Here is a 21,411-nt window from a genome sequence, read left to right on the forward strand (position 1 = left end):
AGAGTTGCCAAAATGAACATCTGATCCTGGACAGATCTGTTCAACCTAAACAACTATTAACACAAAGCAGCATCCATCTGTGCACATGTTGTGCAACAGCCCAAAAATTATGTTTCAGAAAAAGCTTCTTTAGAAATACAACCAGTGGAAACATAGATAATTTCAAGAAAGGTCCTTAAATTATCCTCCTGGCAGACCTGAGCTACGCTCAAAACACATGAACATCTTTACAGAAAAATGGAAATAGTTCCGTAAGAAACAGTTCAGCATGATTGAAGATTCAGATTTATACCTTGACAGAAATTACACAGAAAAGACAGCCTAAACTGCTGTGCAGACTTTAAAGGTAGCAAAAGCTGCAGTGCACTTTTCATCTGTCACCCTATGATGTATTGTTAGAAATGCTGTCAAGTCCTCGGGCTCTCACTCCGTGCCCAGGGAAATAGTATGGTATTTCAGGTCATATCTTTCCATAATATGGAAAAAGGTTATTTTTCAGCCTCAGTTACTCATGGTGATTCAGCTGCTCATGCTAGATCTGCTCCCCACAGAGACCAGCACTTACACAGTCTTATGTCAAGAGTAAATAAAAAACCAGTGACCATCATACAGGAGTTGAAGTACTGCCTAGAGTGAGAAGTCTATAGTGAAGTGTTGTATGAATATTACAAACTTTTATTGCCACAAGCTGGCCTTCTATCAGGCCTCCCTTGAAGAAGCGACCTTGGCATGTCAACTTTGGAGCAGCTCCTTCAGCTTGTGTGGCAGGGCAAGAGGGGGATTTAGTATTTCTGCAAAGGAAATCTTTGGAGCCTCAGAACAGCAAAACCAGATGATGATGTGCTACAATGGACTGCTCAATGCCCAAGACCAGGCTACAGGATCTGTCAACTGTACACAGAGCAGCCACAGAGGAGGGAGCCCACAACCAGGACTTCCAGGAGGTTCAGTTTTGAAACTCCTACACATTACTGGGAAAGTATAATAGGACATGATATAGGCAAACTGTGTAATATAATTTTTTCCTCTCAAGTTCTTCATTTCACAAGAAAACAGGATTATCTTGCATGTGGGTGAATCTCCTTTTATTTATTCTCCGCCAAAAGTCAAAGCTTTCCAAGCACCATCACACAGTTTGTTGCCATGGAAATGACCGTTATGCCACAAACGGGTGCCGATCTTCACTGTAGGAGACAGCAGGAGTGAATGAATCCTAAAATGAGTTAAAGTACTTCTTTTCATGTATTTTTTATTATTAATAATGCTTAAGAGAGAATAAATATTACATACATAGCTCCAGTTCACAACTATTTTCAACCTGAGTTTCCCTGATACACACCCACCATCCAGTTTCAGCCATGCTCCAGTTAAGAAAGCAAGAGGAAAAAAAAGTGTTTATTAAAAACACTTGATCTAATTAAATTCAAAATTCCTAATGACAATGAAAAGACCACAAGCATCTGCCACTTCCCTTAAGCAGAAATAAGAGCTGCATATTCCCTTCTAAAAATACTTTATGCAGAAATACTGAAAAGCAGATGCATTTCACGGCACGTAGTGCCAGCTGCTCCACAGCAAGGAAGGGCTAAAAAAAAAAAACAAATGCAAAACCGTGTGAGCTCTTTTCTCAGCTGACTCCTCTCTCGCAGGCACACTTCCACAAAGGCAGCCAAGGCTACTTTTGGCCATGACCTACTTTCCTGTGGCAGCGAGCAGCCCCACCGCCCCGCGCGCTCTCCTCTGTCAGCTGACAGCCCTGGCTCCTGCGGGATCCCAAAGGGCAGCATCCTTTATGAGAGCCGGGCAGAGGTGGTGACGCCACCGAGGTTAGTGGGGCACTGTGGCAGCTCGCGGATGGAGCGCGCCGATTGTTTCAAATTAAATCATTCTCTGTCATCGCTGGGTGTCTCATGCAGATATGACCTACAATCCCCATGCATCAATTAGTTACACTCGCTGAATCTCTTTGGTCTGTGGCTGCACGTTCTTCTTGTTAATAAGGCTCTGACCCTGTTGGATATGCACCAGCCTGAAAAGCAATCAAAAAGGGCTCCACTCGTTCTCTACCCACACACGGACAGGGTTGGTGACGTGCAGCAAGTGGGGTGTTTAGTAAAGACAGACTTTCCCATCCTACCAACAGCAACTGAGTAAGTGTTCAAATGTTCAGCACGTGGGGATTGGACCTCCTGATCAGCCACACTGAACAGCCTCTGCCAGGAACACACAAAAATCCAGGGAAGCTGGTATAGGGGCTGTGTGGCCAGATTTTGGTACTGGGGGGCTACAGGGGTGGCTTCTGTGAGAAGCTGCTGGGAGCTTCTCCTGTGTTCAGCTGGCTCCAGGATGGACATGCTGCTGGCCAAGGCTGGGACAATCAGAAATGCTGGTAAGGCAGCTGGGATAACTTATTTAGGAAGAAGATCTCTCCTGGCCTTATTCTCAACCCATGAACCCCCAGTGACATTTTGTCTCCCCTGTCCAGTTGTGGAGGGCAGTGAGAGAGGGGCTTTAATAGTGCCTGGGGTCCAACCATGACCAACACTATAAATGGGGAATAATTAATGTGTCACATCTGAACTGGCTGATAATATGAGGTCAAAAATCATACAGAGCTGGCATGGCCATTTGATAGTTTTTCATCCCACCAAACCAAGAAACACAGAGTTACCTCAAGCAGAAGAGAAAGCCAGAACAAATACTAATATTGAAATGCAGTGTTGCCTACCAAGTACCAAACTTAGCTTAGCAACAGCAAATGAATTTTGTATTACATTCCTTGGTTTCTTTAAAGATGAGACCTGTTACATATAACTTTACATACAACTTCCCATTTTAAGAAGCCTCCTTACAATTTTCCTTGCTATAAAATCTCCCCCAAAAAGTGGGGCATGAGTTCAATGAATAGTACTGGAATAACTCCTTGTATAATGTTACTTATTACAGATTTTGTAAATGGATTTAAGATGATAAAGGGCATTTGAAATCCTCAAGCCTACACATTAGGGTTTGCAACAGGAAACAGCAACACTGTTTTAACAAAATAAGCCATCTATATGTATTTTAACACTCCATGAAAAATTTGGGCTCAGCAGCCAAGAGGCCAGAACAGTCTCACAATTCCAGGTATCATTTCTATGTTTAATTCAACAACAAAAATGCTCAGTATTTATCACAGCTGCCCACCTAATGCTAAAAAGATACCCTCAATTCACATTCTTGGATGAAGCTGCTGTTTAACTGCAGTCTTTGTGTACTGCTGAGCTAGAATGGAAATGGACACAGAAGATCCTTCATTATGCACTTCTAGACCACTATATTTACATATTCAAAAGTTAATTAAACTGACACCATATGGTCACCAAAGCCTTGTCCAGAGAACCATAAAGATATGCTTGATAACACACATAGTTCTCAGATACCAGCAATAATACTGCTCTATCAAAGAGCATATTAACAGAAATTGCCATGAGAAAAAGATACGTAGCTGCATTGCAAGATCAAGCCTGCAGTCTTAATGCAGTCAAAAGTCTACCAATCCAGAGATCCACAGCCAAATACAGCACAGTTCAAGGAAAATAAAGCTTTACAGAAGCACCAAAAATCTAGTCTCCAATTTTAGTGAAAAACAGGCAACTAAAGATCTGTGGGAAACCGCATGCTGCATCTCATTTAAGGCTAGAGCGCTTCACAGCTGCTAGTTTTCCAAGTGTCACAGTCACAAAATCTCATCCAATGTGCACACTTACACCAAAACACAGAAAAGGAAAAGAAGAGACCATCTGTTCAGTCTGTAAAACCTAGATGTAAATACTTTTTTTGCTGTAATGGACATAATGCATTAGAAATAATGGTAGACAGGTTTATCTGCCTGTGACCAGAGGTGGGTTACTGGATCAAACACTGCCTACCACCACCGCAGTCATCAAGATGTGAAGGAGGAACAGCAGCTTGGCCAGTGACTCATGACACTGGAGGGTTTTAAATGTCTTTTTTTGATAAAGCACTTGAACAGTAAGTAGAAGCAAATCTCATCTTCTTTGCCCTCACTGTTTCCCAAAGATACAGAGAATTGAAAACTAAATCCCCTTTTTAGGACAGATAAAAGCTAAGTCTTAGTAGTGCTGGGTGCACTACTGTAAAACATACAAACAACTCTGGAAAAGAAAGAACCAGCTATCTATGTTTGTCAGCAACAAAGGAGAGAGGGGAATTTTCAGGAAACGCAACAAAAGGAGTTATCTGTAAGGATACAACTCAGTGGGATTTTCATCCCCTTGATCGCCCCAGTGTTTTATGACCATTTCATTACAACACATGACTTTGTGGTCATTCCTCAGGGCAGAAACTATATCCTCATATGTTTTTATCCAGGAGCCTTGAAAATTTATGGTCACTAGTCAAATATTAACTCATTTAGACTGTTGACTAAAAGCTAATAATTTCTGAGGTCAATGAGGTAAGACGACATGGCTCAGTTGCTGCATATTGAAGAGTTCATCTCGTTCAAAGGGGATTCTGGGCATTTGAGCAGCAGCCTGTGTCTGCTGCCCCAGACAAAAATGCACCTGGAGAGAGATGCTTAATGACAACAGCTGTAACCACCCGTGTCTGAAAGGAGTCTGCTACTGCTCACAGAAATACAGGCAGCAATATTTAATTGAAAACAACAAAACAAAGAGAAAATTAAGAACTACTGCTCATCCTGGCTAACTCTAACTTGTATCTGCTTTTGAAATGACCCAGCCTACCAAAAGAAAATGCAACAAATTCTCATTTTCTCAAAGCACCCTTCCTGTCTCAACACATACACTGAAATGGTTTTTGGTTTTACACTATCATGTGTAATATATCAGATATTATCAAAGTATTTCAGGAAGAGATTAGAAAATATTCCCACCACTGTACCAGGCATTCACACAGCATTTACTGTGTATGATTAAGATTAACTCTGTTCAAAGAAGATATATTAAAATTTAACAGATGTGGAGGAGAACTGTGACCATGTAGGGTATGGAGAACTTAAAGGCATGAAGAACATCTGAGAGGAGAATACAAGTCTCAACAACAGAATGTCAAGAAAGCATTAAATTCTTCCATGTGAAACACACAGCTGTAAACACTAACAGAGTGTTTGGTGCAATTCTGGCACCAATACAAACGAGACTAGGCTGGTCAAACCCAAAATTTACAGAAGATATCAGATGAAAAACCATCAGCAAAAGCTCTCAGCAGCCATAGCAGGCAAAAAGCAAACACTGGTTCAAGACAGAGCACGCAGTTTGCAAAGCAGACTGAGAGAGCCAAAGACCTCAGACAGTCTTCCAGTCTTCTGTTCCTAATAATTTCACTCCTCTTTCTGCAGCACATGAAAACCAAGATGGATTTGTCTGAATCATTTTTTAACAACAAAGCCTCCCTTGGCTTTATTTCTGTAAGCTTTGTTCTCTGTTCTGTAATAAGCTATTATTCACCCAGAACAAACCTCTATTCCCACCCCAAACTGAAACTTTTCTTACAAATAAACAAGGAAAAAAAACTCATTTCAAATATATAGGAAAAATATGCTAAGTTAAACAAAAGGGGAAAAATGGGGGCAATTGACATTTAAACTTCTGCAATATCTGAAGACCTGACTGAGTTGCATCAGACAAATTAAGAAAAATACTTTGAATTTCAAAGCTGATGTGCAGACTACTTCTGACATGTACGTGAAAGGAGTTCTCTAGAGTAAAATTAAAATTCTCATTTATACATCACTCATATTACATCCAAATGAGACCTGATGTTACCGATCCACCTAAATGATCACTCATTTCCAAAGCACCAAGGAGAAAACTACTTGGATTTCAGGTGCTATGCTCTGATGTTGAGGAAAAAAACAATGTGAGAGGGATATGACTCACTCCTGAATTTCACTTAATGGAAATTATCTCAACTGGTCAAACTATTTAGCTCTTAATTAGACAGTCCCAGCACTCTAGATATGGGCATAGTCTGCCTGTGGAAGTCTCCACGGCATTTTCCTGCTGGTATTTTGCATCCAGACAAAAGATAAAAATGCTCAAAGTAAACACAATCTCTTTGGAAACAGTAAGCAAAGTGAACTTCTCAAGACAAAAAGATGAAAAAGCACAAGGAAAATCCGACTTCTGCTTCAACATGCCAGGTTACAGAAAGGTCTCAACAAACACTCTGAAAATGCATCCCAATGCACATTATCTATGGCTATTGCATTTTCCTAACAAGGCTACACTGCCATGAAAGAGGGCACCTTCAAACCACAGGGTTTTGTCTAATGACATCCATTATTTGCTGCTCATTATCTAGAAACACACCTGGAACAACACAATTAAAGCAGCAATCTGCAGTAAATTACCTCACAGACCACATGAACTGATTTAAAAGCCGTTGTCACTGTAGATTTAGCCAGTAAGGTCACATGAAATTGGAACTTGTCCTCCTCCCAGTTCAGGCCTGAGATCCATACCACTTGACTCAGGGTTGGATGAGTTTTGTCTGTGACTGATCTCAACACCTCTGACTCAGTAATGTGTGAAGCTCATCCAACCCACTTTCAGGAATCCATTCCTGAAACACAAGGACCCTGCACTGATTATGTGACAGAGTTGGAAAGCAATTTATAGTGAACCATAAAGTCCTGCCTGGAACTTAAACTGTAGTTTAACACCTGTTCCTACTTGGTATTTCCCACACTGCTCACACACTACAGTTTCTTTATTCAGAATATTACAAAAGTAGGAAAAATACCTAAGCCCTGTTTCTCATTATGTTCGTTCCCCAGGTGAAGAAACAATTATCAGTGTTCTCTATTTCTATCTCTATGATTTCAAAACATAAACATGGTAAAAACACTTCTATGTTTAAGGAGTTTCACCTTTGCTCCAATTTCTGCATCCTTTTCAGAGAGGATTTCCCTTACTTAGATAGCCAAAGACATTTTTAGTGCATAGAAAAAAAAAAGCATTGTAAGGTTGTTTGTTCTTTTTTTAAAGCGGGATTAACAAATCAACAGTAAAATAAGTAATCTTCTTCATATCCTCTTCATTAAACCAGGTCAACAAGCTTCACTGCAAAATCATAACTGATTTCTATGGGATCTGTGAGACTCACTGAAATCTACTTGACCAAATTGAAAAGAATTATTTCAACAACAAAATGAAGTAACAATACCCATCAGCATTTTGAAGATAAATATATTTAAAGAATGTATTTAAGAATGATTTTCCAAGTTTTGAAATAACAGATGTAGTTGCAATTTTTTTCTTTTGTGGGTAAGAAGTTATAGGTTTTGAAACTGCCTGTAATTATAATGGCAAGCATCATCTTACCAACCTTACTTCAAACAAATGATGGGAAAAAAAGGGCACTGTTTACATTCCTAGTAAGCAGTGCTGGAGGGAGAAGGTGTCCACAGCAGGCTGTCATTACTGCAGGGCACTGCAGGTACAAACTCTCTGGTGCTTCCAAAGCCTGCATCAGACAGGCTTACTGCAGCAGCCAGGCAACTGTACTGCCATTATTTGATCATGTTAGTCATAATTTCACCCCAAGTCAGCTTTATTTGGTAAATACAGGATTAAAGAGTGTGGGAGAAAAATAGCAAATATTTATAATGTACACAGAGCAAAGCTTTGTGTCCAGCTCTCTCTTTTTAAAAGACATACGTCTCACTGGGAAAAGTCAGAGATTTTTTGTCTTCTGACTCCACAGCCGGTTCTCATTTTCCATGTCAGTCGCTCTGCCTTCTATTACTTCATCAAATGCACCAGACTCCTCTTTATTGTTATCTTCAGAGGCAGACCAAGCAAAAGTCTTTTCTAAACTGTAAAAACCCCTCCGAATGTATTTAAAAATTCCGTCTTAACATAGTGATGCTTAAGAAAATGCCCTCTCTGGCTTGCAGGTCTGGATCCCAACCTTGCACAAGACAGGGCACAACACAAATTCTGCCCTGCCTCATTCAGACCACAACTGTGACTCTCAGTCTCATAAATCCACCACATGGCATCTTCAGGTCTCTTAACCTGACTCATAGGCCAGGATAAATTAACTGGACTGAATCAAATTAACTGGCTTTCCAGTGTCCAAAAGAGTTAAATTCCCACAGAAAAGGGGAAAGCAGGGACAAAGACAGTAGCTACTTCTGGGACAAGGGAACAGAGATACTTGCCCAAGGTTACAGAGCTTGATAGGGGCTGAAAGTACAGCCACAACAATCTGGCCTGCCCACACACGGTCAGAATGTCACTGAACCAGAGTGGAAAAAATAGGTATTGACATCAGACACATTACAATGAACAGGAGGAAAAATAGTTCAGCCCACATAGAACATATCCATGCAACAAAGAAAACCAATTTCCTTGAAATTCCTGTCAAAAGGCACGCTGATCTATCATCTGTTCATATTTGAGATTCCAACCAACCAGACATGCTCTGGCCAATCTCACTCCTTGAAACAGGTATCCTGAGCCCAGCTGGCTGCCTCGTGTGGGCATGCTGGTCAGGCTGTCAGAACGTCACTACATGAAACCTCCTGGCAAGCCTGCAACTCTCTGCAAGCCCAAGAAGCCAAAGTGCAGTTGTCAGTAAAAAGGAATGAGCTAACTATCACTTTCCACTTCATTTTATGCAATTTTAGTGTAAGGATAAGCCAGGGCAGTGTCCTGACAAAGCTGACAGAAAAAGTGAGACAATGCCAACTGACAGACTCTAGTTCAGCTGTGAGAAATGCAATGCTTCTTCCAAAATTATTGGTGCAGCAGTAAAACAAGCATTTTTACCACAATGCATTGTTAAAAAGAGAGAGTGGGGGGAATAAATCTGAAGTTACTTTCTAGAATAGCTCATGGTAAATTCTAGACAAAGGTCAACAGTGATTTGCATTGCAGTATTTCTTTAAAATCAAAGGCTAGTCCAGTAGTTTAGGATTCAGAAGAATCAGAGAAGTCCCCTGTAGATCAGTTCACAGACATCCAATTAATAAAAGACTAATACAGTCCTACCCCCTGGAGCACAGCAAAGATAAATATCTTAATGACTGCCAGGCTCTCCACTGAGGGGTCCACTTCAGAAATAAGGCAGCTAGACAGAACTAGTGAGTGCCAAGAGTGCACCATTAATCCCCCATTTCCAAGTAGTCTATTGACTTCTCTAAAGCATCTGTCCTGCAGCAAACCACAATTAGAGAAGTACAAGCCACAAAGGGTTTCATCACTGTTTTTTACTTCAAGACAAATAAATGGAAAAATTCTCCAGAGCCCCATCACCAACCTGTGCAAAGTAACTCCATAAGTTAGTGTACACACATGGCATTGCAGCTCATCTGGCTCAATTCCCTTCTACATAAACCCAGAGTCCTGAGTTTCTCTAAGTCACCAATTCATTACAGAATATACTTTCTGGTTTCCATGAACAAACTGCACAGGGACCAGAGGGTGCACACACAGTGACAGATTCCACAGAGGACAGAACAGTCCAGAGATGCACAAACTCAATTCAGCTACTTCCTCTGTCACCTACCTGGCACTCCTATCCCTTTTCTGCCCAATGCCACCCTACTCTTCCAAAAATCTGAGCTACCCTTCTGGGAAACAAAGTCTAAATTACAATCCTTCTTTCACCCCCACTCTTCAACTTAGAGCTCCACAGAGCTGAATTCAGCAGGGCTGTGTGCTATTTTGGAGAACAAATGTCTCCTTTTTCTTCCAATTGATCTGGAACACCTTGGTCATGTGGAGGTGGAGCTGTACAGCACCAGGCCACCATGGAACAAGAGGGGGGAAGAAAGGGCTCCCCAGAAAGTGATACAGAGGAAAAGGGAGGACACACATTGAGGAGAGCTGGAAGAGAAGCTCAAGTCTGGTAAGCCAACAGCTCTCAAGGCCTGACTTCATTTAAGCATTTATGGTTCACCAAGGATGTTATGCACTATCTCTCTCTCTCTCCATTACACAACACAGTCAGGCACGTTACACTTCTTGCTTAGCATTTACTCAAAGCAATTTTAAACCACATCATGGTTCACAGTCTCCAATGAGCTGCTCTGAGTGAAAAAAATTGAAAAACACCCCAAATCTCCCAACCAATGCAGAGAGCAGCAAGGTGGTGAGAGGCTGGTGAAAACAAATGAAATAGCTGTAATTTCACTCCTTCTCAACAACACACTGGCCTCTTAACGTGTGAAGAAAGACCTTCAATCATCTCACCATTGCACAAACACACCTGAAGGAAGATATTATGTTGCATCTGTATTTAGCTTTTCCTCGTATCTGTGTGACAGGAAAATCTTTAATCGAACACAAGATGTTTCAGAAGGAATCTCAGCCCAGAGGCAGCTGCAAACCTCCCCAATCCTGGGCAACGGCTGCCTCCCAGTGCCTAGAAAAGTAACTGCACACACTGCAGGAAAAGAAATCTCAGTTGCACAAGCAACAGTTCCTGCTTGAAATTTTCCTCTATACTCTCATAAACAATGCACTTTAACACATCAGAAAAAAGATAATTCCAGCAGGGAAATGCTTCCTGTACCTCATGTTTATTCAGTGTTTTACCATTTCATGCTGCTACAGAAAGTAATTCCTTCATTATTATAATTTATGCAGAAAAAGTGGGGAGAAACTCACAAAGACTTCTCTCACAGTGAATCATCATGACAGAAGCTTTCTGAAATAGACTGTCAGGATAACTCAAAAGGTTTTGTAGTGTAAGCTTACCATTCATATCACCTATTAATCTCCTTAATCTGCATGATGCCAAATATCCTTTGGGCTAGGAAACATTGCTGCAAATTTAATCCCAGATGGAGAGGTGTGAGGCCCTTGCCCTGTAGGGACCAGGATTGTGCTTACATGAGGCAGCAGGAGAGTCTTTTCCATCAATGACCAGTCAGGCTTTCTGGGCAGCACCAGCATTAACAACAGTTTGTATTTCCATCTGTACACATGTTCATTATGCCACAGCTGGAAGGCAGGCAAGATACCCTAAGAGTTCATACAAATGAACCACTCACTCTGCCCTATTTACAATCCGATTACAAAACATAAATAGAAGTAATGCTCTCCTTTCTCCCACACATCTTCAAACCTGCACTCCCATTCGACTTCTTCTGCTTTCACTAAGGCATTTTTGTTTCTCTAACACATTAAATAAAAAACTGAGCATAAAGAAAGCAAAGCCATTATGTGAATCCACTCATCATTACTTACTTCTCCTGTGATTGGATTGGTTCCATATTTCTTTATCCAAGGTACAATGCTCCTGAAAAGAGAAGGGATAAAGCAATTCATGAAAAGCACCATCAGAAACTTGTACTGATGGCCATGACTGTTTTTGCCAGCTTGCTAAGACTAAGGGATGATTACACAGCTGTAACCATCTCAACAACACAAAAATAAAGTAAGTACAGACAGGAACTTACAGGATGTCAAAGACTGTCCCATCTGGTGTGCAAACTGGGTATTCAAATGGCTGCAGAGACAAACTAGAAAAAAGAGAACACAACCTTGTTAGCAAAACCAGGTGGAAATCACGATATAACTGGCAATCACACTCAGCATCCCCACTTAGGGATGCTTCCATAATCCTGGCAGCTCTTAGCTCATAGGTATGGAAGGCAACTTCCTGAACTACCCAATTTACAAGGATTTCTAAGCCACTTCTACCAACTAACTCTCTTCCTTCACTCCTGCACTCAGCAGTAAACTCTAAACAGAAAAAAAATAGCAGAAATATTCTTCAATCTGCCTTGATCTCTATCTTAGCAAGATGAATGATCAACCAAGCACATTCTGAGCAGGGACAAGCAGATTTGAGCCCTGATGACACAGAGTTGACAGACTGAGATGTACACAGTAATTGTTCTGCATTATTTCATCATTTGTGTATCCTTTCAGCCATCAGCTCCCACCTCTGCAAACACTGATCATGGGTCATGCAGACTCTGTTTCAGTTCTTACTCAACTTTTTCTTGCCACACTACTGCCACAGCAGGCACAAGGCAATGAAAGTAACTGCCTCAGAAGAACATGGCTTTAGTTCAGTGTCAACAGCCTGATAAACAGATATCATTAAATAATGATAGTGTAAATTTGTTGTCTTACCTGCAGTGATCAAATGATAAACGTCTAAAATTGGTTCGTGGAAGGTCTGTTTATGAAAAAAGAAAACCCACACAACATGTCAATAAATTCATGGTATTCTAGGTAACAAAGAAACAGTTGAAAGTTACATATTGCTACACAACCTGTGGCAAGTTACGGAAGACAGGGATAAATATCCTACGGCTTGCGAAAATGTAACTAAAACTTCTGAACTGAAATTACAGCGCCGGGAAAGATCCGAGCAGAGCTGTGACAGTCGGACAGCGCTGAGTTTAAATGCGATAATTACGCTCAGGCTGTGCCCCAGCAGCGGGCACAGAGCCAGCGGAGGGCGGGGACGCTCCTGAGGCCAGGAACGCGGCCCTTCCGAGCGGTACCGGGGCTCGGGCCGCGCCCGGGGCCGGAGCTCAGCACCCGCCGCCCCGGGGGTGTGAGGGAGCGGCCCGGCCCCCCTCACCTGCTTTCTTGCCGCCGTAGAACTGCGTGTACTCGGCGCACGTGATGTACCTGCGAGAGAGAGCGGTCACTGAGGCTCAGCACAGACCCGGCCCCGCACAGCCCGGCCCCCCGCGCTCTCCCCCGCTCACATTTTGTCCTTCTGGTGCTGCCGCTTCCCCATGGCTGCGGCCCGGCCCGCGCCTCAGGCCCGCCCGCGCCTTCCGCCGGGTGCGCCGCCGAACGGCCGCGGCGCGGAAACAGCGGCGGCAGCAGGCGCGTTCCGGGAACAGGCCGGGCCGGCTCGGCCCCGAGGTTGGTGCGACCTCAGAGCAGCCTCCCAGGCCTTCCCCTTCACTAGAACATGTTTTCTTGCCTGGAATTTAAAATATTTGTATTCCTGCTCTGTTGGGCAGGGACAGAACCTCCCTCACCAACCCCCCCCCCCCAAAAAAAAAAAAAAAAAAAAAAAAAAAAAAGGGGTAGAAAAACTTACTTGTTATCTTAATATGGAAACAGCTCTTCACAAAAAAGTATTTCAGTGTCTCTTCAAAGACTCAGTGACAAGAAACGTATTGTTCCCTAGGACTGGTATGACCAGCCTGGATCCCTTGCCTTTAGCAGGAAGAAACCACCAGCTGTCCTGGAGCTTTTACTTATCCAACACCTCCAAATCCATTCATGCTCCTTTTTTCTTTCCTTGTTAAACCATCACCCTGGCAGCTGCCCACACAGAGCCACTGGAGTGACATCCATGGAGGTGGAGAGCCAGGCTTCCCTTCTCCCCAGAAGATGGGGTTCAGCTCCTGTTTTAATCCCATCAGTTGGTCCTTGGCTGCATCCGTGAGCACAACGCACTCTGCTTGCAGGGGGTTATAATAAATCATTTCTGAGACTCCCCTGATTCTATGTTGTTATGGTTCTCCCCCAAGGAACAGAATAGCTGTTCCCACCAATGTAATCTAATTTACAACATTACAACTGGTTCTCACTATCAGACTCTTCAGCCACAGCACCACAGCTACTCCTTGTCCTGTCTGAGGGGGAAGGACATTGTTTGTTAGATGTTTAGGGGAGAAACTGCCCTTTTACAAGGGTTTAAATACACTTAATCATTTCAATTCTTTTACTTAAAAACATTTCAGATCAAGGCACTGAGGCACATCCAAACAGCAGGGCCTGCAAAGAACCAACACCTTCACTTGCTCCTTTCCCAGCACCAAATACACTCTGGAAAAAGAAAACAACTTGATTTGTTTTCAGTTGAATTCCAAAAGCACTCCACAAGGAACATGGCCATAACTGCAGAAGCTCCCTCCTTGCTGCAGTGCATGCACTCTGCTCATGGTGAGGAGCCAGTTTGGCTGTGCCTGAGAGGATGAGCATTCCCACACAGCTCCTGCTGCCTTGGCTGAGATGGGCTCCAGGGGCAAACGCTGGAGCTGCCCACAGACATCACCAGCATTTGTCTGATTGTGCTTTCCAAGGAAAGATCATGGAGACAAAATTATTTATTTCCAGACACGTTACTGTGATTCAGCTTGCACTGACATTTCTGGAGATGCCTGTGCTCTTTGCAATAATTCAAGACCATGTTTTTGCTTTTTTGGTTTTGTTTTTTTTTTTTTAACCAATGCAATGTTCTTTTATTTTGTACTTACAAAAAGAGCCACCCCATTGTATCCCTCCCCCTCCCCCCAAATGCCTTTTACAAACATTGAAAAATTAAAAACCTGATGATGACATGTTAATTTGGTAGAATTACTTTGAAACATAGCCTTTGTAATTCAACTCCTACAAGATGACTTTGTAGTGATAGCCTGATTATTGGCCAAATAAAATTCCATATTACAAGTTAGCAAATTCTAGTACAAAAATAGTCCATGTGTTAGAACAGCCTCTTATTATTATTATATTCACAGGAAAGAGTCTATTGGCTGCATAATACCTTAATATTTATGAAATTTCTTTTTACGTGGCTCATTCATCTAATTTAATATAGTGTTGAGCCTCAATAAATCCTCAGGCAAAAAACCCCAAACAGGGTTAAATATGCTGTTCAGTGTACTCTGAAGTACTGTGCTTTTCACAGGACATCCAAGAAACCGCACAAACAGTTCTCAGCTAGTTTTAATATTAAATGAGATCCAGATCCAAAAGGATCCCCCTGAAGTACATATCCATGACTTTCCATAGAAACAGAGGTCACAGCTTCAATGGTCAAGTTTCACTGGGGAAACTGTCAAGCTCCTCCACTCATTGCCAGGAATGCGCTGGGACCTCTGTGGCTCAGCCCTTCTTCAGGAGTGCCCCCCTGGCCGGGCTCTCGCTCCTCCCTCGTCTCTGCTAATGCTGCTCAGCAGTTTGGCTCGGACCAGGCCCCGCAGGGAAAATCTGGGGACATGCTACTTGTCTCTCAAGATGTCCAGCTGCTCTTGATACTCTGTGAAAAGCCTCTGGAAGCGGAGGTTCTGTCCAATAACAGGAAGAAGCTCTTTCAATAGTTCTCTCTTTCGTAAACCCTGCATAGAAAACACAAAAGCATCCTCAGAATCTATTTGTTATCATTAACAAGTTCCATGGAGTTGTCTAACATTCATGCCCTTTTTCCTGCCTAGAGAGAGCTATGTATTTTATGTTCCCACCCTGCTTCCATGACTCACAGAATAAAAACTGGCTTCACATTTACACACTCATGAAGCTGGAGCAGCCTCTGCAGTTCCAGACTCCAGGCTGTGTTCTGAGAGGGAAGACATCTTTGGCATGTCCCTGTTTCAAAGCTGCTGTCTCAACAATGTGGAGAGCTGAACATGCAACTCTCCTTCATCTGTGTGATACTCAAAACAGCACCAGAGCTGACACTGGGGCAACAAGCATTTGCCTGTGGTTTCACATGGAATAAATCTCAGTGCCATGGGAGAAAGCCTGCTTATGTGATCAGAGCAGAGTATGGAAAGGACAATACCCTGTAATTTTTATGGGAAACTCTTCCTTGTTCTTCATGAAACTATTATCAGGACTTACCATAACTGTTGATTCCCACTGACTTCCAGCTGAGTAATGGACTGGACCCAGTAAATCCTTGCATAATTCTCGCAAACGATATTCAAACCCTGGAGATAGTCAGAAATAAAATCACATTTGAGAGCATTTCACTACATATAACCACTGCTACACAATGTAGCAGACAACATTCAGGAAAGAATTACAAGTCTCTGGATAAAATAAAGCCCAAAACATTAATTTCAGGAAAGTTATATTATTATTATTACAGCAATTCTTTAGAAATATAAGATGATTTTTAGAACTCTGAAGGTTTTTATTTAAGGTTCTTAAAACCAAACCCACTACAATAAGGATGATCTACAACAGGGAATAAAACTGAAGTCTGAAGTAATTACTCCAGATTGTTTTAAGAGCTGCCCTGGTCCCAACCTCACTTTTCCCTCCCACACAAACATACCAGCTTTTTAAAAACCAAAACAGCTTTAATGAAACCACTCACAGGTTCTGGGCCTCCTTTATTTACCCAAAAATCAGAGGGGGGGAATTCCCTTGCAAGAAACAAAGTCTATTCAAGAGTAACTTGCCAATCAACATATAAGAGATCAAGTATTTAATGGATTAGAATTCAGTAGATGTTGAAATAATCATAAGCATAAAGGCTCAATAATAGGACGTGCAACTTTCAAAGTTCAGCAGCTCTAGAAAATTAGTGAAGCAGCAATATACATGTGGCAAAACACAGTTTTTGTGACATCCATCCAACCATCCATGGCAGCAACATTTGGGGGTGCCAGAGGAACCCAGTGCACGCAGCAGAGGTTCTCTGTTAGGGAAGGCTTTTAAAAGTACAACCATCTCTTTAACATAGGACCCAAGATTAATATTTTAATTTCAGCTGGGGAAGAACAGAGAGAAGCACACACAGTTCAACGAGCTCTCTTGTTAAATGAGGTAAGGGTCAAAAGGCAAGAATTAATGAGTTTGATTTTAATTCTGCCATCACCTATTAGGTGGCGTAACGTGAACCATTTCATTTCCCTCTGTGCAGAATGATTCTGCAAGGTGAGGAGTAAGGCTGAATTAATACAAAGAGAACTACTAAATTATGAATGTAGACAGGCAGAGATACAACAGAGATCTTTAGAATCCAAAAAGTATTAAGTCAGTTGGTTAACCTTATTTAACATAATAGCATAAAGTGTATTCAAATAGAAAATAGACACAAGGAACCTTTCTTGTGTGTTTCTTTTCTCACAAAATTTAACACATGGAATTCACCAGTACAGGCAGTACTGGTGGCACCAGTTAAAATTTTAGAATGTAAAAAAAGAATAAAGTGCAAGCAATACAAGCAAATTCCCATCAATTTTATGTGCTCGAGTACGAAGTGTCAGAGACTGAGCAAACTCTCCATCTCACATCAGAGAGCGATTGTCAGCTGGCTGAGGAGGCTTATGCATTTTACAAGGTGCTCCTGGTTTCCCTGAAACATCTGTAGCTGCTGCCAGACAATACCTAGGATGTGGCTGCCAGACCACTGGGCTGTTTTACAGTGCAGTTGCCATTACTGGAGTCTGCAGATGGCACTGCTTCCCCAGAGCACGCTCTGCCCCCAGCCACTGTGTCCAAACAGGATTCCTGAGGACTGAGCACTGCAGAGGCAAATGCAATTTGTTTTGGTTTTAAGCAAACCTGAGTCCAGAAGCCAAGTGCTAAGAGGAGGCTGTTAAAGGCAATCATACATATACATGACATGAGCAGAGTGTTTCTTAGAAGCCCATCAGAGCTGCAGAGAAGCAGCAGAGCCTGGCAGGTCTCACCTTCATTAACTAGGTACCGTGCATAGATAAGGAGCCAGTGGTGATATTCGTGACTGGATTGTAACATAAGTGCTGCTGCTATCTGGTTCTCCAGGTATGCAAGTGTTGTTTCTTGTTGCACTAAATGAGGCATGGAGAACAATCTTGCAGCTTGCCTTCCTGAACTGCAAAACCAAAAAGATTAACGTGCCATAAAATCAGATACAAGTTTAAGGAATATATCTTTTTGTAACACTAGCTATACTGCACTGATCTTTCAGAGCCACACGAGACATAAAGCATTTAAAGGATTTCTTGCATACAAACACATTGTCATAAGAATGCTAATTTGAAAAAAGTAATTAGTTATTAGAATTTTTTCAAAAAGGGAATTTTTCATTCTGTTATTGTCTCTCTCTCAAAAAAGAGTGTGGTTTGTTTATATTTCAAATGCTTTTCACAACTAAGTCCCCTTCCCCTCACGAGAACAGCAATAAAATCATACAACACTACACAGTTTCTCTCCAGAAAAAAATTAAACTTAGATGTGAAGGGCAGAAATAGCAAAGAAATCTGCCTAGGAAATCTAATTCAAATCCAGGGGATGATGGGCCATAAAGCTACCTACAGGAATCTGCTCTGGCTCACACAATTCCTTGGTAATATTGTCATATGTTAAAAATACTCACTAGATGACTAATATCTCAACTTTCTCAAACACTTCATTAAATAGATTCTTTGAGGCCAACTGAACTAACTTAAAAACTGTAGGCCTACTCCAGAAAGCTGGTAAACTGAAAGTTAAAATGCAAAATGTAAAAATGCAGTTTAGCTAGTAAAAGTATAACAGAATTATCCCATACCTTACCCATCCAATAAAGAGAAGCCTTAAACTGATTATATTTAGAGCATGCTTCCTGTCCCCCCAGTCTCATAACATTAAGATACAGACTATAAATGTGCAAAGGATTAAAAAAACACTGTATGAACGATTGATCATTTCAGAGCCACTGGCATTTCGAGAAGTAACTCAGGGATCCAGGCATGGATCACAAATAAAGCCCATGACAAAACCCAACCACGCTGACGACGCGATGGCGGCGCGCGCGTACTTTGATGTGCGTCCCTGTATCACGGCCAAGGGCCCAGAACACAGCATGGCTTCTTGAGAAGGCAAACTACTCCTGAAGTCTGCACATTGTGCTAGAGAGTCCTGTTTGTCAGAAACAAGATTCCTGGAAAACAGCAAACAACCAAAAAACAAGTCTGAGGAGTGCAAACAGCAAGGTCAGCAGATCCAGCTCTGTTCCGCCTCAAAAGTGGATTTGTGTTTTCACAGATAATCAAAAAAATATCGCTGAAGCGGCTCAGGAATTCCAGGGACCCTGATTATTCCCACTACATGTCCAAATTGTGCTTGTGGTATGTCTCTCCTACCCCCAAAGTTTAAAATATTAATTATATAATATAATTTACCATTAGTTTGGAAGGACATTAACTTTCTCCTTGCCATTTTACAATCTAATAAGAAGCCATGACCCAGAATGATGCGTGGAGGGAACACAGGTAATGACTTTCTCATTAAGAACTTGATTTTACCTTATGTCAGATCTCCCCCTCCATCAGACATACACACATTGACAATCTTTTCCATAATTACAGTTATCCCTTCATATGGAGGGAGCTGATATTACAGCTGCCATTCCCACACCTAATTAAGGATATCATCTTCATTGGCTTGATATGCCAGGAGAAAGAGTGGCTCAAACCAATGCTATATTTAGACTTTAGAAAGCACAGAGGTAAAATGGTACAAATATTTAAAATACCCTTTGCTGCTTTATCATGTTTAAATTTGTATGATGACTAAAGACGTTGCTCTTTTATATATTTCCCAAACTGTGGTACAAACTAAGAAATAGCAGCAAATTCAGAATTATGGCTGAGAGCCTGTCCCCTGCTCCTTACTCCCTTAATAAACATATGATGTATTTTTTCTTTTCCAGAGGATTCACTTCGAGTAGTTGAATAACAACAATTATTCTAAGGAGGAATTAAAACAATAAGCCCTTTAATCCAGCAGGCTCATTATAGTAATTACAAAAATTACGTTAGGATTACAACTTGTTTTTTTCTTCTTAGGAAGACAACAAATAACCTCTTTTGGAAAGATCCTGTAAATAATTTATCCATGGAAATTTTTCATAGGAACTTATGCCTTTCCATGGGGAAAGCTCATCTGATCCCCAACAAGACCTTGAGATTCTTGTGCAGCCTTTTCTTGTGTTTAGCAACAACTCTTCCATGACCCTGAGGTAGAATGATTTCTTCCCAGTAAATCAGAACACGTCAGTTCCTGTGAGCTGCAAAAGCAGGAAATAATCCATGACTTACCATGTAGAAAGAGAAGGATTAAAGCAGTATGCCTTCCCATCAGACATGCTCATGACAGGAATTCCATGCTGGGTCAGCAAGATCTGAGAGACCGTTGCATCACTTCCTGCAAGTCGAATCAGAACAAAGTGTTTCTTTTGGAGTCCTGCCTAAGACTCATACTGGCAAAAAATAGTATCTACCATTTCTTATCAATTACAGCAACTAACAGAAAAAGGTTCAATATTGTTCTCAAGCACTGATAGGAAGGTCAAGACACAAACTAACGATGGCAAGCACCAGGCTCAGTGCAGTAGCATTAACATCAATTTTGCAAAATACATTATCAATCTTTTTGCTGCAATTTATACAGAAAATGAGCTTAATCAGGAGCATTCTCCTTACCTAGGGAAAATCTTCAGCAATTCTGCCACATCTTTTGTAACCCAAGAAGCCTTTAGCTTTCTTTTTCCCATTAAGTAAAAATTATAAACCCCAGCATATTTAGAAAAGTGTGCTAAGAGCACAGTATAAATGGGATAGCTGGAGTCTCATTTCCCAGCATATTCCAAGCCCAGGGCTTGTGCCTGTAACTTCTAATGATGACATTTGCAGACTGCTAATACAACTGCTTTCTAGCTAGTTTGGATTAGTACTGTATGGATTAAAGCTAAAACAGAAGCTAAAACAGAAGCTAATGTACTCTGAGACACTGTTTTTCTGATGATTTGTGTCATGCCAGATATTGCAGTGACTGAAACTGAAGATTTTTAAGTAATTAATCAGATGATAATCAGTTGTTGTTCATCACTGAGACCATAAACTTGCAAATTACACAGAGAAACTGCTGCAATAGCAGATTTACATTAAATATTTATTTTGTGATCTTCACAACAATGAGTTTCTACATTCAGAAGCAAGGCAGACTATAAGCAGAATCTCACGCAAGTTTTCTACTCACTGACACTGCCATCACTGTTATTTCAAGAACTTCCCTTTACTACACAATAATGAAGGGAAATTGTTTGTTTAGGCTTTTTAGGTTGAATAAAATTTCAGTATATTCATAAATGGCACTAAATAGTACAGGTGGGCTCAAAGGTTGGTAATCAAAGGACTTTGTTATTACCTGAAAATATTGTTTGCAAAGACTCATCTCTAACAATGGCTGTCTGCTTGTGAACATCCCTGAAAAAGACACAAGGACTGCAGTCAACAAACAACTGAAAACTCCAAAATCTTTTAATAAATGCACTTCTTCACTATCCATGACAAAGTGAAGGGTTGGGGAGCTTGTTTAGGATTTTTTTGTTATGACATTTTCTTTGTTGCTTTGACAAAATTATTTTGGCAAACTCAAACCCCTTATGGCAAGACAGAAGTTAATAGCAGAGAAAAACTTTTATGGCTCTTTATCAGGAAACCTCATTACAACAAAGCAAACAGTGAGGATCTAAATAACTCCTTTAGGAGTTCTGACTTGCCTGAGACATTAGATTGAATTCAACAACTGCAAACGAGTTACCAGTGTTTTTATCTTGGCATCTTGAAAATGGCTGGAGTACTTTAACTCTAAAACTTGTGTGATTCATTGGATAAGTGTGATGGAAGATGGAAGTATCCATACTTTTCTTGCCCACCCCCTCATTCCATTCCACATGCATCACAAGCATTTA

General features: G+C 41.3%; 2 protein-coding genes across 3 annotated transcripts in view; both read right to left on the reverse strand.

Annotated features, from left to right (window-relative positions):
- PPIL2 (peptidylprolyl isomerase like 2) overlaps window positions 1-12,861 on the reverse strand; it is a 67,833-nt gene extending 54,972 nt beyond the window's left edge. The window contains exons 1-5 of the mRNA XM_002198874.7: window positions 12,710-12,861; window positions 12,580-12,629; window positions 12,123-12,168; window positions 11,441-11,503; window positions 11,229-11,280 (exon numbers count right to left, since the gene is read on the reverse strand). Of these exons, the coding sequence (XP_002198910.1) occupies window positions 11,229-11,280; window positions 11,441-11,503; window positions 12,123-12,168; window positions 12,580-12,629; window positions 12,710-12,741 (243 nt within the window). The 5' untranslated portion in view covers window positions 12,742-12,861. The remainder of the gene's footprint in view (window positions 1-11,228; window positions 11,281-11,440; window positions 11,504-12,122; window positions 12,169-12,579; window positions 12,630-12,709) is intronic.
- A 1,808-nt stretch (window positions 12,862-14,669) lies between these two features.
- Window positions 14,670-21,411, reverse strand: part of HIRA (histone cell cycle regulator) — a 31,849-nt gene continuing 25,107 nt past the window's right edge. The window contains exons 20-25 of one of the 2 annotated variants that reach the window (XM_030286054.4): window positions 20,865-20,923; window positions 19,757-19,862; window positions 18,475-18,597; window positions 17,384-17,547; window positions 15,582-15,670; window positions 14,670-15,079 (exon numbers count right to left, since the gene is read on the reverse strand). In XM_030286054.4, the coding sequence (XP_030141914.4) occupies window positions 14,963-15,079; window positions 15,582-15,670; window positions 17,384-17,547; window positions 18,475-18,597; window positions 19,757-19,862; window positions 20,865-20,923 (658 nt within the window). In that variant the 3' untranslated portion in view covers window positions 14,670-14,962. The remainder of the gene's footprint in view (window positions 15,080-15,581; window positions 15,671-17,383; window positions 17,548-18,474; window positions 18,598-19,756; window positions 19,863-20,864; window positions 20,924-21,411) is intronic. The other variant, XM_030286053.4, reaches the window with a different exon arrangement.

This window comes from Taeniopygia guttata, chromosome 15 (genome assembly GCF_048771995.1).
Source record: "Taeniopygia guttata chromosome 15, bTaeGut7.mat, whole genome shotgun sequence".
Taxonomy (NCBI): Eukaryota; Metazoa; Chordata; class Aves; order Passeriformes; family Estrildidae; genus Taeniopygia; species Taeniopygia guttata.